This window comes from Solenopsis invicta, chromosome 8 (genome assembly GCF_016802725.1).
Source record: "Solenopsis invicta isolate M01_SB chromosome 8, UNIL_Sinv_3.0, whole genome shotgun sequence".
In the NCBI taxonomy this organism is placed as follows: Eukaryota; Metazoa; Arthropoda; class Insecta; order Hymenoptera; family Formicidae; genus Solenopsis; species Solenopsis invicta.
In genome coordinates, this window is record NC_052671.1 from 24,384,858 (window position 1) to 24,402,630 (window position 17,773).

The 17,773-nt window shown below is 38.2% G+C and overlaps 1 protein-coding gene across 1 annotated transcript; it reads left to right on the forward strand.

Moving 5' to 3' along the window:
• Positions 1-1,314: 1,314 nt before the first annotated feature.
• On the forward strand, positions 1,315-2,298 carry LOC113005092. Its single transcript, XM_026140128.2, has one exon. The coding sequence runs from the start codon at positions 1,315-1,317 to the stop codon at positions 2,296-2,298; it is 984 nt and encodes a 327-aa protein (XP_025995913.2).
• Positions 2,299-17,773: the final 15,475 nt, after the last annotated feature.

Below are 17,773 nucleotides of genomic sequence, written 5' to 3' on the forward strand. Positions count from 1 at the left end.
TAGGGAGGAGTGGGGCCCGGTACTGTCTGGAGCGCTTTGAATGGTAGGCACGCGTGTGGCTGGGTGTCACACGGTGGGAGTAGAGCGTTCTGATTGGAAGTTCCCATGGCTGCCCAAGAGTTGATTGGTCGCTCCTATAGTTGCCCACGAGTTGATTGAAAGGAAATTAACATTTCGGGGGAAACAGTTGTTGGCTCCGCAAGTGTGGGATAAGAAAAAAGATGAAGGAAACTAGCGGGGATTACGAATCAAAAGTCGGTAACTCTTTCAAAGGTAAAAGAAAAACTTATTTTAAAAGAAAGGTAACAAAGAAATGCTATAAAAGAACAATACAAAATTTTTGTCATTACAGAATCTAATAAAACAAGAATAATTATATGTTTTGTAGATTCTGAGAGAATAATATATCTTTTCAAATAATTTTTCTATATTAAATTTTGAAAAGCTGCAAAAAGGAGAGTGATTTATAACAACTATAAACAATATAAAGTTTTTGTCTTTTTATGGATTTAGCAAAACATGAATGAGCATGAGTTTCGATTTATAGTTTTAGAAAGTAAACTTTCTAAGGTTTCTTTTATATTAATTTTTGAATGTTACAAAAAGAGAATAATTTATGACAACTAGGAGCAATATAAAGTTTTCGTCTTTTCATGAATTTAACAAAACATGAATGAGCATGAGTTTCGATTTATAGTTTTAGAAAATAAACTTTCAAAGGTTTCTTTTATATTAAATTTTGAATGTTACAAAAAGAAATTGATTTATTACTTTACATTAGAATACATGGGAAGCGAAAGAAAATAAACTAGGTTTGAAAGTAAAATATTTATTGTTACAATAAATCTTCATACATTTTTACTTTTTAAAAGTACAAGATTGAATACGTCGGCATATAATTGGTTTTTTCACATATTTTTCTTTATTACAAAGAAAAAATTTATGAAATAATTTTACGATCAAACGGTCGTTGTATGTGGGTTCATTAGAAAATGATTTTAGAAATTGATTAAGATTATAACCGTTACACATAAAATATAGAAAAACGCAACAGTATTGTCCGTAAGTTTGTGAAAGAATTCCTTGTAGGGGACTTGGTTAGGTGGCGCGCATGCGAGCGGTTGTGTGTATGGAGTGTGTGGCCGAGTGTGCACAGCGTGCGATTTAATTAAGTTAGCGGAGAGGTGTGAAAGAGGTACGGGGGGGAAAGGGGAGGGAGAGAAGCTAGGGCGATTGAAGGGAGATCTGGGGAGACAAGATATAGGTAGAAATCAGGGTGGAAAGGAAGCAGTCTAAAAGTAAGGTTAGGGCAGAATGGCGAGTAAGGCGGGAGATGTCGGTAAGGAAGGAAGCAGGGATCTTAGGCAAAGAAAGTTAGTGACCGAGGATAAATCCAACGGTAAGAGAGTATCTTTTAGGTTAGAGGAGACGGAAAATGTGAGTAAGGTTGCATGGCAAAAGGAAATAGAGAAGTTAAAGAAGTATTGGCAAAATGAGGTAAAAGAACTAAAGCAGATGATAGCAGATCTAAAGACGGAAGTAAAATTAGTAAGGAGCAGAGAGGAAAAAAGGAACGACAAACTGGAACAGGTAGCGAAGAGTGTAGAAAGTATGGAAAAATGGAAAGAGGAGGTTAGAAATGCAGGAGACGTTGAGATGTACAATAAGGAAGATAGTGATAGTGGGGGAGGGAGTAGAGCATCAGTTAGAAGCTTCGGGAGTAGCGTTAGGAGTATCAGATCATATGGAAGCGAGGGTTTTAGTGACAGAGAGGTGAATAAGTTAAAGAGATGGATGTCTGTTAGAGAAAGAGAGGAGAGAAGCAATAACATAGTCATTAGGGGATTAGGGGAAGGAATTGAGGAATTTGGAAAAGCGGAAGATAAGAAAGCATGGACCGAGAATTTTATAGGTAAGAAATTAGATGTCAATTGTAAAGTGGTAATGTGTAGGTTAAGTGGATCAGTAGTAATTGCTAAAATAGATGGAGAAGAGAAAAAGAAGGAAATTATGATTAAAAAAAGCAAGTTAAAGGGTGGGAAAATATTCATAGAAAACGATTTAACATGGGAGGAGAGGAGGGTGCAAGAAAAGATTCATAAATGGTGTAGAGAACAAAGAGAGAAGGGATTTGAAATAAAAATAGGAACAGGAAGAGTAAAAATAGGGGACAGTTGGAAACGCTGGGAAGAAATAGAGGAAAATACGAGGAAAGAGGGAGATAAGGGGGGAATGAATGAGGAAAATAGGGAGAAGAGAAGGGATAGGGAGAGGGACAAAAGTCAGGATTTCAATTAAGCCAGGAAGTTGAGGAGGAAGTAGCAGGTGAGGGGGGAGAGGGGAAAAGGAGAATGGTATTTTGGAATATAGCAGGAATATGGAGACAAGATGAGGAATTTTGGAAATTTATAGGGAGGATGGACTATATATGTTTAATAGAGACATGGGTAGAAGAGAAAGGTTGGGAAAAAATTAGAAAGAAATTACCAGGGACTCACAGGTGGGGATGCAGTTTCGCGATCAGGGAAAAGAAAAAAGGTAGGGCAAGGGGTGGCTTTATTATTGGTGTAAGTAAAGATTGGGGTGAGGAACAGTTAAAGATAAATAGTGAAGAGATGGAGGGGTTGATAGTTACAAAGGTTAAAAATAGTGATGATAAATTAAAATTTATAATAATGGGAATATATGCAACTAGGAATTGGTTGGATTTGAGAAATAAAATTGAAAGTATAACAGAGGAAAATAAGGAAGAGTATATAATAATAGGTGGAGATTTTAATGCTAGAATAGGTGAAGAAGGAGGAAATGATGAAGAAGGATGGGGGGTGACACGTAGGAGTAAAGATAAAGTAGTAAACAGCAGAGGGAGAGATTTTCTAGACTTAGTAGGTGAAATTGGAGGAAATATCATAAATGGGACAAGAAAGGGGGATAAATTAGGAGAATACACATACGTAGGGGAAAGGGGAAGCTCAGTTATAGACTATGTAGTAGTAAGTGAAAACTGTAGAGATATTGTAAACGATCTCGTGATCGTAGGCCGACCGGACTCAGATCACATGCCCCTGGTCTTGGAAATGAAGAACAATATGGGAAGAAAGAAAAAGAAGGATATGAAGAAAGAAGAGGAAGGAGAAATATATAGATGGAGAGAAGAGGATATAGTGGAATATAAAGAAAGGACGGAGGAAAAAGAGGAGGAAGAGGAGGTAATAATAGAGGAATCTATAGAGGAAAAATGGAAGGTCTTAAAGGAATTAGTACTTAAGTCAATGGTAAAAGTAAAAACAAAAGGAGGAGCGAGAAAGAAACTAGGCTTCAAAGAATGGTGGAACAGGAGTTGCACAAGAAGAAAAAGGCTGGTCCACAGAGCTTATGATAATTGGAGGAAAGGAAAATTAATCAGAGAAAGATACATAGAAGAGAGAAGAAAATTCAGGGAGCATTTAGAAGAAAGGAAGAGACTATGGAAAGAGAAGGAAGAGGAGGAGTTGAGTGATCTAAAGAACGAGGCACAAGTATGGAAAGTAATAAACAGGAAAAGAGGTAGAGGAAACTGGGTCGATAATGAGATCAGTAAGGTGGAGTGGACCAACCATTTTAGCAAGCTGATAGGAGGTGAGAACGAAGAATCAGAGACTGAGCAGGAAGATAGAAGAGGTGTAGAAAGAAGACAACCAGGGGATCAAGTAACAAGAGATATGGACGACCTGAGTGAAGCGGAAATAATAGAGGCTATAAAGAGACTGAAGAAAGGCAAAGCAGCAGGAATTGACAGAATACCGATGGAAGCCTGGAAATTCGGTGGTTCTAGAGTCAAGAAAAGATTGGTAAATCTGTTGAAGGAAATTTGGCAAAAGAAGGAAATACCGGAGGACTGGAAGATGAGTGTCATTGTCACGCTGCATAAGAAAGGAGACACGGAGAAGGTAGAGAACTATAGAGGAATAGCCTTGTTATGCTCGGCTTATAAGGTATATGCAGAAATTCTAAGGAAAAGAATAGAGAAGGAGTTCGATCTGAAATGTATAATACCGGAGAGCCAAGCAGGTTTCAGAAAAGGAAGGGGAACAATGGATAACATATTCATTTTGACCCATGTTATACAGAGAGAGAGAGAGAGAAAGAAAAGGAGAAAGAAAAGGATGGCAAAGCAAGAAAGGTTTTCGCCTTTTTCGTGGATCTAGGGGCAGCGCTTGACAGTGTTAATAGAGGAAAGTTATGGGACCTGATGGAGAAGTGGAGGATCAACGGAGACCTAATTGACAGATTAAAAGGAATTTATAAGGAAACAAAGGCAGTAATCAGAACAAAGGAAGGGCTATCGGAAGAGATCACGACAAGGAAAGGAGTAAGACAGGGGTGCGTTTTGAGTCCGATATTATTTAATATGTATATGGCGGAACTAGATAAGTATTTAGAAAATAGGGGGATAGGGGGAGTAAAGTTAGGAAAAGAAAGGATATGGTCGTTAGCATATGCGGATGATATAGTCTTATTAGCTAAAAATGAAGAGGCGTTGAAAGATATGATGGACACTCTGAAGAGATTTTTAAAGGATAGAAAATTAGAGTTAAATGAGGAAAAATCGAAAATTATGATATTTAATAGCGAGGGAAAGGAGAAGAAAAGGAAATGGAAATGGGGTAGGAGAGAAATAGAAGAGGTGCAAAATTTTAAATACTTAGGTTTCACTTTTAATAAAAGAGGAGATTACGGTAGTCACATAAAGGAACTAAAAAGGAAAGGTAGAATAGCAGCAAATTTGGTCTGGGGACTGGGAGAAAGAATATGCAAGAATGATTTTGTAAGAAGATGGAAATTATTTAAATACTTAGTAGAGAGCGTCATGGTTTATGGGGTAGAACTTTGGGGATGGGAAGAAAGAAAAGAATTAGAAAAGATCTGGCTAGATTATATGAGATGGGTATTTAAACTGGATTTTTGTACACCAAGATACTTGTTAACAAAGGAATTAGGAATAAGTAAACTAAAGGTAGAGTGGGGGATTAGAGCCAGAAAGTATGAAGAAAAGATAAAGGAAATGGGAGATGAAAGATGGGTTAAGTTATGTTGGGAAGAAAAAAGAAGAGAAGGATGGATTGGGACATATGGTAGGGAAAGAGAAAAGTATTATAATAGGAATGGTTGGGGGTTAAATGCGATAGATAATATGCCAAGAGAAGAGAGGCTTTTAATAGAGGAAATCAGAGAAAAAGAAAGAGATGTGCAAAAACAGTTAGAAGATAGCAAAATAAGGGAGGCTAGATATAATAAAAGATATAGGGAATTTAATGGAGAGGGTAGGACTCCAAAATATATAGAACAGGGAATCACAAGGGGGGGTAAGAACAGTGAAGGAATAAGAGCGCTAGCTAGGTTAAGATGCGGTAATATGGAGAACGATAATAAATACTGGTTAGATGAGGAAAAAAGAGGATGCACTTTTTGTAAAATAGGGAAAGATAATATGGATCATTTTATTGGTGATTGTGTGATAGCTAGGGACTGGTTTGTAGGAATAGGAGACAGTGTCAAAGATACAATACGCGCACTGGAAAGTGAAGATTTAGACGAAAGGAAGGAGAAGATACTAATTAAATTCTGGAGGGAAAAAGAGAAGTATAAAAAGATAACCGATGATGGTGATGTAGGCTAGAGTGTCTAGCACAGTATGCGCATATTTTTAAGTAAATATTTTTAAGTAAATGTAAGAAGAAAGATTTCTCTTTCAGAAAATAGGTAGTTTAGTTATATATATAGTAAGTTCTAGACAACTAGTTATAGGCTTTTGTATTATATTTGTATATTTTTGTGTAAAAATGTTCCTACTCGGGTAGAATGTGTAAATACCGAAATGTGCCAAAATGTAAAAATGTAAAAATGTAAAAAATGTATTAGGAGTTAGGTTTAGTTAAGGGGAATGGAGGGGAGGTAGAAACCGTTAGAGAGTTAGGGGCAGGGGGCTGTGAGGAAAGGCGGAAAATGTTAGGTGAGAGTATGCGTGAGAGTGTGGAAGGATGCGTGGGTTTAAGTTTTATATGTAAACCAAGTCCCGCTTCCTGGCTGTAGCTGAAGTGTAATAAATTTCATTCAGAATTCCTTGTAGACGAGTGGTGTTCCATTGATACCGGACGAAGTTTCTTCGTAGTCGTTGGAGGAATCTTGAATCCAAGGGCGGTAATCCATAGCTATCGAAATATGTTCTATTTCCGTGTTTGTCGACGTAAAAAGCGACCCAGTGTTGACCAGGCCGATTGTGATCGTCCGTGTTGGCGACGATAGCGCTCGACCTCGTCCACACCCTCAGTATCTTGTCGGCTGGATGGACTCCTGCATATCCTACATCAAGTTGGCGTAGAGCATGTAAAATTTTCAACGAATTCATATGACGGATGTGAACGGTCGAACAAGATTACTTGAGTAATTTCTGAGTTTGCAATCTCGTCTCGCTCCTTCTTCTCTTCGATTAGTAGAATGTTCTTCTTCATCCACTCCTCGTAATTATGAGATATATTGAAGCTCCAATTTGTTGAAAAAATTTCACAATTTGATTGTTCTTCGATGTTACTTTCCTCACGTTTGTCAGCGAAGAGATTTCTATGACTATTTTGCTCGTTTAACCAACGTTTCAATTTATATGCGTTACGTATCGCACAATGAAATTTCGCTTCTGCTCGAAATCCGTGATGAGTGCAACGATGACTGCTCTCCTTGGCATCGGGTAAATTTTTAAATGATGGAGAAATACCTTCCAGATTATATATGTTTCTGGAAAGTGGATTACTTAGGTATCATACTTTTTCTTGTCCTCTGCTATAGACACGGGCTGCTTGACGTGTAAATTCTCGTAGATGCTGTTTAAAGTGCTCTAGACTAACTTCACCGTCGAGCCATTCGATGCCGTGATAATTTCGTGAAAGCCAAATGTTTTGTCGCTTTGAGCTCTCGGATAAGTTGTCAAACGGATAAGATGGCATTATAATCCAGTGACCAAAGATTGGAGCATTAATCGCTACAACTGCGATTTCTTTTGGAATAAACTTTTTCTCAGTATCACGAAAACCTTGAATGTCAATAATTATATCCATAGCTATATATGCTTCACTGACTCTTCAAGCGAACTTTCTACGGCAAGGTCTCATCTAAAACTGAATCTTTTTTTTGTCCCTTGAGTTTAGAAGAACATCGTATGGAAATAATTTAAAAGGTAATGGTGGGGGAAATATTTTTCATGCGCAGTTGTTGAATATTATCTTTGCACGTTATAAAGTTATCCGGAAAAATCGACGATAACTTGACGTGAAGAGTCGATTTCCAGAACATTATCGAATTCAGCATACACGATACAATTAACCGTTACATTAAGTGACTTTTCAAATCTCACTTCTAATCGCAAGCTTCCATGTTTCACAAGATTCCAATGCCCAGCGCAATTAGCTGATAAATCGGGAGTCAGATCAAACGCGAAGAGACAGTATCCGTTGGAGTAATCGTCTCTGCTTATAGAATTTCCCTCGTTCAAAAAATGTATGCCTGTTCCAGAAAAGAGTGTGTGATACGCTTCGGTGTAGAGTGGTTCCTCTGCCGAAAAATTTGGCTGTAATGGTCTACTTGGAATCTGCATTCCGTCAACGTACAACGAAAAGAAATTTATGCCATAATTTTTAAAGTTAAAGGGATTTAATTTTCTGTCTCCGTTAAATACTTTGTTATCAACAAAGCCAACTATTATTCGTTTCGGTAGCTGACCAAGTATTACATTGTCTATTGATTCTCCCATGAGGCCAAAGTGTATCGTAAACGTTTTAACTTTTCTTCTTTCTTCTCTTTCTAACTCCATTCAGGAGTTGATTGTTTCAGATCGAGTAGTAAATATCCGTGTGGCCTCGATGTAGCATCGTAATACGACTCTTCTAAAAACTTTGGATCGTCAGGATAGACTTGTCGTGCTAAATGACGAATTTGTGCACGATTGCGAGGATTTTTGAAAACCACAATATAATTCGCGTTGAGAGACATGTCGCGTTGTCCACGTCCTTGATGAAAGAGATTTTGCGAAATAAGAATGACACTGAGATTCTTATGATGACTGCCTTTGGTAAAAAGATCTACGATAGCGTCGCTTGACGACAATTCTCTCATAAGGTCGTCGATTATCACCAACTTCGGGATAAGCGGATCGTTCAATTAATCATCCGGATGAGGCAATCCCTCGCGAAATTCAACTACATTTTTCTTTGTCGTCGTTGCACACACTCCACTCTTCTTTTCTTCTGACCTACGTACGCTTGTTTCGTATTGTAATTGATGATAAGCTTCTTGCCACTCTGCGTAATAAAACAAAACTCTCTCAAAACGTACATCGGACATGTATGATAGTTGTTTGAGAAAAGTCTTTACAAAGATTGTTTTTCCACATCCGGTAGTACCACATACAATCGACGTCCAAGGATGTTTCCAGCGGACATCCATTTCGCAAAATGATTGACTCGATTACCGTACGTTGCTTCTAAAGCAAAAAGAAGAAAAATGGCGACCGAAGATAATAATAATAATAATAATTAACGACAATGATAATAATTCATCGCTATAGGTAGAGTTAAATTTTAGAAGGAGGGGATAAGCCCATCAACATGGCGGCGGCGGCGGGCGGCGGCGGCTTTCGCGCGCTCGCGCAAGTGTACCCCCGCATGGGCTAGCCAGCAAAGAGCACCGCGGCCGACGAAAAGCTGATACTCGCCGCGGTGTGATGCAACCATAGGCTTATCCTACTCTTGAATCGGCATCGCTGTTAATAAGCTATTAGGCGATGCTGCGGGGGAAAAATTTATAACTAAGGAAAGAAACGTGATTAGGAATGGATTGGAAATAATAAAATCGCAAATTTCAAGTAAAAAAAAAAATATATATATACATTTTTATTGCACATTTTTTTTAACAAAGAAAATGAAAATAAAAACGTTTTTTTTATTTTTTACATTTTTGTTTAAATTTTATATTACAAAAAAATATTTACATTTTTTATATTGTACAATGCTAAAACTAATCAATTAATACGTTTTTACAATATTATTTACAGAATTTTTTACAACGAAACGCTACGAACGGAATAATCGACGATTCGAAACCTTAAATTTAAGTGAGAAAAAAGTTTGAGCAAGAAAAAAGATGATTAATCAATAAAGCCGTATGGAAGAGAATAATGATTATTAATAAATCTGCGTTTTACCAATACCGCCGCACATGTTTTTTTCTCTTCTCTTGTCACGATTTCCTGAAAAGCATTGCAACGAATTGCACTAAAACGCAGATTTATTGCGGGTTTCCTTCCTTGCTTTTCTTCATCTTCCTCTTGTCTTTCTCTTTCTAATATTAAATTTCTTATGCTATGGAAATTTACAAACCTAAAATTATTATAATTTAATGTTATACCCTTAACTTTACAAGTTTCACGTGTGATTCCATCCGGCGTACGAACCACATACGCATAAAATTTCGGGCCACCTGACACAAACGACTCGATGTAGCTACCGTTGCCATAGCTTTCGAGTTCGTCTGTCATGTCACCCAGAAAATTCCCAGTACGAAGTTCGTACTCGTTTGGATCACCGCTACTCGAATATATACAAGAATCTGTATCGCAATATAATACACGCCTATCTAATTTTTCTAAATAACTATACAATTTTAATCTAGCCTGTGCCGTTGTGTAAGCCGCGATCACGACGTTGGTAATCGGAGAAGCTACGACCGCTTCTTCTCGTAGCCGCCACGAGACATATAGTACCTCGTCGTTGACAGGTAATATATCGGTTATCTCATGCTCGGGGTTAGTGAGCAAAGTTGCGAAACGTTGCTGCCATTCAACGATCTCGGTAGTAGGAAGATTGGATCGTTGGCCGAATTTTCCCCAAAACGAATTTAAGCAAAGCTTTGGCGACCGAACGTAAGCCTGGATTACGAGAGATGTTGTTTCTATTAAGTACAATACCTTCGATTTCCTCGTATTCTCGAAGATATCGTGCTTTACTCTCGTCATCCACGCATTCGCTCGGCCATGAGTGAGGCCCGATTGCGCACATAAACTATCGGACACAGGAGCATTTCCCTCGGACACGGACCCGATCGGACACGGATCCTATTGCACACGGATCCGATCGGACACGGACTCGATCGGACACGGACCTGATCGGACACGGACCCGTTTGGACACAAACCCGATCGGACACAGTAATGATCGGACACACATCGTTTCAATCGGACACGGAACCGATTGCGCACGGACTCGATTGCCCACAGATCCGATTGCACACGGACCCGATTACCCACAGACCCGATTGCACACGGACTCGATTGCACACAGACCCGATTGCACACGACCCGATTGCGCACCGACCCTATTGCGCACCGACCCGATCGCCCACTGATCCTATTGCTCACCGACCCGATTGCGCACGACCCGATTGCCCACCGACTCGATTGCGCACCGACCCGATTGCGCACGAACCCGATTGCGCACGAACCCGATTGCGCACGGACCCGATTGCACACGGATCCGATTCTACACGAAAAAAAATATTTTAAGAACAGAAATATCGTCTGACGAAAATACAGTTAAGAAATAATGTAAATATAAAATTTTGTGGTGTATGTACTTTAAGTATCCAAGATGATTCATGTGACGCTTTAGTGCGAATATCAGCTGTTTTGTTAATAAACGAAATATTTTTATCTCTTACAACAAAAGTAAGTTCAGAATGAATCGCAATGAAGCTTTGCACACATCATCCTGAATATTTAAAGTAAATAAATGTTTAATGTTTTTTTTTTTTTTTGAGTCCGTGCGCAATCGGTTCCGTGTCCGATTGAAACGAGAGAGACTCACGGCGAGTATCGCGTATCCATCGTAGAACGGGTTTCCCCCGCGTCCGAAATCTTTGAAGCCGTAAACTATTATAGCGATATTTTCATTGGTGAGATACCGTTGGAATTGTTGAATTTCGTGAATCCCACATCCTTCCTCCGGTATCACGATGCCAGCGTTCCTTGTTAATTCTATCGCGTAATCCCGTTGTGGTTACGCGAGGAACGTTGGAATCTTACGGCTTCCCACATTTCGTGACGCGGCCCTGTCCGTAGATTTCCACGCTCACAGTGGACTTTCGCGGCTACGAGCGAACGAGGAAAACACAAATTGTCATTGTTAATAATTTCTAATATAGATCGTTTGGCAACGTCCTCCCGCGTTAACTGATTTGACATTCTTTCACGACCCATCGGTACCACGACGTTGAAAACTTGGATGGTGAAAGTTTCCGCGATATCAATTCCGCCTGCGCTTTGTGCTACCGAACTTACGAGGCCCCATATGTCCTCGTAAATAAAATCGCGCACAGGACGAAACGATAACCTCGCCGGTCCGCGCGTCAAACGGAAATAAAAGATAGGCCCACGTAATCCGTCGGTTCACTCGAGCCTATCGCGTATCTATAAATTTCACGAAACGCGTTTTCCAGCCATTGCACGGTATTACTACCTTCCGGTACTGCCCATATCGCGAAACTCGCCTCTCTCCCGAGTATTGCAAAATTTTTAAATCTACGCGCGTTTTCCGTCCGTAGCTCTATATAATAAAAGTCATCGCCAACCTGATGCTGGTGGTGTTGTTGTTGTTGTTGTTGTTGTTGTTGTTGTTGTTGCGGGTGCTGTTGCGACTGCTGCCGCTGCTGCGAGCATGGCTGTTGCGACTGATGTTGCTGCTGAGATCTCTGCTCAGCAACATTCTCCCTAGAATTTTGTATTCTAGCCACTTCATCAAATCCAGCGCCGATTTGAACTGAAAGATTAAACATTCTTATTAATTATTACAGTCTTATATTGTGTTTGTTTAATTTTTTATTATTAATACGAGAGAACGTCGACAAAAGTTATATCATATGAGGTGACTCACCGAGTTACCGATGGAGACCCTTTTTTACGTCACGCCACCAGTAGATGGAGTATCACCAACTGACATTCGCGTCCATACTTTCCGCCTACGTCGTAAAGCAAAGATGGCGATGCGTTACAAAGTTTTCTGTTTTCTTCTTTTCTCAAGCTCACTTTCTTCTTCTCACACTTAATAACCTCATATTGTGCAAATATTGTGTAATAATAGCATTAAGAATTGACAAAAATTTTGAATAATCATACTAAGACAAAGTTACGTAAAAAAACAAAGTATTTTTATCGAAATAAAATTTCTAAGTAATATTTACCAATCATTAAATCTAAATGCAGGAAAATAAATATTTTACAATTATTTAAAAAATTAATGAATTCTTTATTCTAAAATATTCTTTATTTTAAAATATTATGATAAAAACATATAATATTTTATACAATATTTTTTTAAGATATAATTAGGTATAATTGCACAATAAAAGGAAAGAAAATGAAAGAAAGAAAAAAGTCAAAAGAAAAAGAAACAGAAGTCTCTCTTCAACTCTTTGCCATCTCGCTATATGACGCAGGCTGAAAGGTTGGAGCGTATGCCAATGGGTGGTGCTCGTTCTGCTGGCGGTGTGAAGTAAAAGATCCTCTGTAGGTTATGAGTCTCCTTTATGACGGTTTTCTTTTCGCAGATTTTATTTACCCTGATCCAAGAAAAAAATGACGAACATGAAATATGTTGTCTAAAAATTATTTTATATTAGTTGAAAATAAAATGAAAATAATTAATAATAATAATATTTACCGTCATATTCGGGTGAAGGAACTCTTTCGTTTTCTTCTTCCTCGTTTTCTTCTTCCTTTGACTCCTCCTCTGGCTCCTCCTCCTCCTCCTCCTCTTCCTTCTCATCCTGCTCTACCTCCACTTCATCCGAGCCGAAGCCGGAGCCACCATATCCTTCGTCATCATCTTCCGCCGCCCTTCCTCTCTCCTTCTTCTTCATTATCGTCGCCGTCTTCCTCTTCATCAACACCGTTTTCGTCTACATCCTGCTCTTCTTCTTCATTTTCGTCTTCTTCGTCATCATCATCTTCCTCTCTATTTTCCCCTTCTATTATTTCCCTTGCTTCTTCTTCTTTTTCCTCGTCTAAATTTTCATCTTCCTGCTCCTCTTCCTGTGACGGTCTCTCCCATCTTTCTCCTTCTCTCCTCATCTCCTCCCTCTCGTGTTATTGCACTAGAAAAAAAAACAAAAATTTGATGAGAACAAAGTCAGGTAAATATAAGATAGTTTTTGTTAAGCTCTTTTTTTTAATCTTACCTGGGGAATATAAATTTATATCGGATGGTGTTCCGTCATCTTCTACAACATCGTTCTCATCATCATCTAAAACATAATAATTCCAATTATTATTATTATTTTATTAATATTATAACATAATATTTTGAGATTTAAGAAATTTACCTGTTATATCGATGACAGGAATATTCCTTTGAGTGGGAATATCCTCCTCCGCATCCTCGACTTCAATTCATGGTCTTCCTAAAAAATTTATATATTTTAAAATTTCTAATTTACAACAAAAGTCGGCTTACATCTCACGCCTAGTGAATGCTAAGCTACTTACGTGCGGGTACGGCGCCCTGGAGCTCCTCTTCCGAGCGACGCCGCCTCACCCCACTGCTCCGTTCAACCGGGAGCGCGGAAGGAGCTGGCGATAGCATCGCATCGCGTGCTACGGGTCTTTCATCTAAAAAATAAATATAATTAAAAATAATATTTAAAAATTTTTACATTTTAATATGATTTGATTTTATATTGACTTACCTTGTCGATTTTCTGCTTGACGCAGGAAGTCTGTTATCAGACCTCCCGCATCACTCTCGAAATGCCCGTTTGCGCGCCGCGTTTCAACATGATGCTGGAGAATATTCTCCAGCCTCGCGTCGCCACCGCAGAACCCCGTTCTGTGCATAATGCACAGAAATGTGCTGGAGCACTCACCCGCGAATTTATTGAATAGCGCGTAATTTGAGGCATCATCGTTATATTTTAATTTATTAAAGTATTGTTTTTTTACGATTTTGCTCTCCACATTACACGCTATAACAAAAAATTTTGCAATAATGTCGCGCACCATGTAACGGGGCTAAAGAATGTTCAACCGAGCGAATACCTTCTCACAAACACCGCATCAGATAACACGATCATTCTAAATTTATTATTAATAATTCACGGAGATTAGATTATCTTTACACATTCGGAACAGACTTTCATGGATAGCAAGATAATGAGAAAGTGAAGAATGGGCAAAGCTTCTCGATCCAATGTAACTCGATCACGTTAGCGCGAGATGATGGGCGGCGTGGTGAGAGAGTGCTCCGCAGCTACGGCTCTCCTTCCTGGCATCCTCTCTCTACTTGAGTTGTATCGCCTCAATCCGGGCCATCCAACGATACGGATTTATGCTCGCACCGGAACGCCGACAACTCTTATACCTCTTCAGCACCTTGAGCCCACGATATTCCTTGACGTGACCGTTCGGCTATTTTCTTGTCTACTTGTGCGTGGCTCACTTCCTTCTGTCTTCTCCGGTCTCGTCTTTCTACGTTCGGCGTGCTCCCCACTTCTTATTCTCCTTCCATCTCACCCTCTCCTCTCTTCTCTCTTCATTTCTATTCAGATTTTATATCTGGCTTCCCATAGATCTCGCTACTTGTTCCATTTTGTATCGTATATTCTACATATCGCCACATAACCCCCCCTTTTTGATTGACGGGAGTTGACACATCAAACAAAAACAACAATTATTCACGACTATTACTTATTCTACCGCTTTAATTCTATACTTATTTATATGTTTCATTCACACTTATGTTTCGTCTGCTTTACAATATTTTTTTACAAATTGTCGATTATATACACCTTTGACTTTCGTCTTATTGTCTATTTCGCACAATTCAAACGCATTACTGTTTACAATCCTACTCATTTTATATGGTCCCTCATATAAATAAAAAAATTTTTTTATTGTTTTATCTAACGCGCTCGAAATATGTGGCACGCGTAACAACACCTGTTCGCCAATTCTAAATTTAATTTTATTTACACTCTTTTGATCTCTTTTGCGTTTCTCTGCATTTTTTTTTATGTTTATGGCTGCAAGTTCTATTTTTATGTTACCGGATATTTTATCTGCTTCTAAATATTTAATTATTTCTCTAACCTTGAATGCTGGATCTTTTCCAAAATGTAGTTCGTATGGAACAAATCCCGTACTGTGATGTGTAGTTACATTCAGAATCTGTTCCATTTTGTCCATGTAATTTGCCCATGCGGTATGTTTCTTATTACAAAACGCTCGTAGCATTCTTCCTAATTCTCTCATAATTTTTCCGTCGGATTTGATTGCTGGTGTCGAATTGATGAATATCGAACCTTTATGTCCTTTTTTTGGAGCTGTTCCTTCCACACCTTGGATGTGAACTGCGTCCCATGATCACTCAAAATTGTATGTGGTTTTCCACATTTTGCAATGTATTCTTTAAGAATTTTGCGGGTACATGCGTTAGTCATCGCTTTCTTGATAGGGTACAAAGACACATACTTTGAGAATGCATCTAATACTACGAATAAATATTGCATTCCCCCTCTCAACCTTGAGAGAGGTCCATACAGATCTACCGTTACAAGTTGATGTGGTGATGCTGGAATAATTGACTGATATTCTCCTACCATAGCAGTATTGTCATGTTTCGTTCTTTGACATAAATCACACTGTCCTATTGTTTTTTTAACTTCTTTGTGCATTCTTTTCCAGTAATACAACTTATCTAAGTACTTAATGGTTTTATACACTCCTACATGTCCCAAATTAATGTGTACTTCCTCAATCAATCGTTTAGCAAATCTTTCTGATACTACTAATCTCCAAGCATTTTCAAACTTTGATTGGTGAAATAACACGCCGTTTTTTAGACAATATCCCAACACTTTTTTCCTAGTTTTTGCATTATTGTTTTCATTTCTGTGTCCTCTGCCTGCACTTTTTTTATATTTTTAATCTCGTTTTTCAACTTCGCTTCTGGAAATATATCAAGTATGTTATAACTAGTTATTCTTTTATTATTATTTTTTTCTAGTTCTACTATTTGTTTTTGTAAAGTTAAAATTGTACATTCTCTACTATCTAATGTTGGTTTATCATCCAATACGTTTCTACTGAAGAAATCAGCCACAATATTTTTTTTTCTTTTGCAAAAGTGTACTGTGAAATTATATTGCTGCAATAGTAAGTTCCAACGCATTAATCTGGAATTGTAATAGGACGTTGCTGTAAAGAATATCAATGCTCTGTGATCTGTTACTATGTGAAAAGGTTGTCCTAATAAATATGTTCTCAGTTTTACTACTGCGTATACTATCGCTAATATTTCCTTTTCCGTTGTTGTGTAATTAGCTTCGTATTTTGTTAAGCATCTACTTATGAGCGAAACAATTTTTTGATTCCCCTCTGTGTCATACTGATATAGAACTCCGGAGACACCGCCATTACTCGCGTCAGTTTGCAGAAAAAAGAGTTTATTTGGTATATAATGATGCAGAAAAACGGTCTTGACAAATGCTTCCTTTAGTCTCATGAACGCCTCTTGGCATTGTGCTGACCATTTCCATCTCGTATTAATACTCAATAGTTCTCTAAACGGTTCAATTAATGTTGCATGGTTTTTACTAAATCTTCTGTAAAAGTTACAAAGTCCAAGGAACTGCTGCAACTGAGTTCTACTAGCGGGTGTTTTAAAATTACGTACGACTTTAATCTTGTCAGGATCGGGATATATCCCTTGTCGAGACAAGATAATGCCCAAAAATGGTGCCTCATCGCAACAGAATCTTGCCTTTTCCAAATTTAATTTAAAATTATACTTGTCCAACGTCTGTAGTAATATATCCAAATGTTGCAAATGTTCTTCAAAAGATTTGGAGGTAATTAAAATGTCATCTATGTATGTTGTTATAAATGAGTTAAATGAATTTCCTAATGCCTTTCTGATTGCTTTCATAAACGCACTACCAGCCGTCTTAAGACCAAAAGGCACTCTACAAAAGTGATAGACTGATCCGTTATATACAAACGCGGTGTATTTCCTCGATGCAACTGCCAGCGGTATTTGCCAGTATCCACTGCGCATATCAATGGTAGTCATAAACTGTACTCCTTCATGTTTTTGTAATATCTCATCAACTAACGGTGGACTTTCGTTATTAACTTCAACATATTTATTGAGCATTCGCGCGTCCAAACAAATTTTAATTTTACCATTCGCTTTTTTAATAATTCGTAACGGGTTACAGTATTCACTATTAGAATGTTCGATAATACCTTGATCTAACAATCTTTTAATTTCTAATTCTACCGCCGATCTATAGTGAATTGGTATCGGATACGATTTATGAATAAATGGCTTATTATTAGTTAGTTTAATTGTGTGCTCATATATATTTGTTCCCTCTAAATAGTCATTACATTTTTATTTTTCTCAAGGACCTCTACCAATGCGTCCCTCTGTCGATCGCTAAGCGTCGAAAGCCTACGCACGTGTGAGTATGCCTCGTCCCAAAAACACTTTTCATTCTTATTTTCATTTTTTTCCATTCCGCGCATTTTTTCCATTCTGTATTTTCTTTATTCCTACCTCTCCGTCTATTTTTTTCTTTTCCTTATTCACGCAAGTTAACACGCCGTTTCCTATTTCTTTTTTTACATCACTGGACTTTATGTTATATAATATTCGGTTACCATTTTCTATCTCATTATCAATTTGCATGTTTTCTCT

Coding starts and splice junctions, on each gene's coding strand:
- LOC113005092 (XM_026140128.2), top strand. CDS start 1,315: ATGGCGAGTAAGGCGGGAGATGTCGGTAAGGAAGGAAGCAGGGATCTT.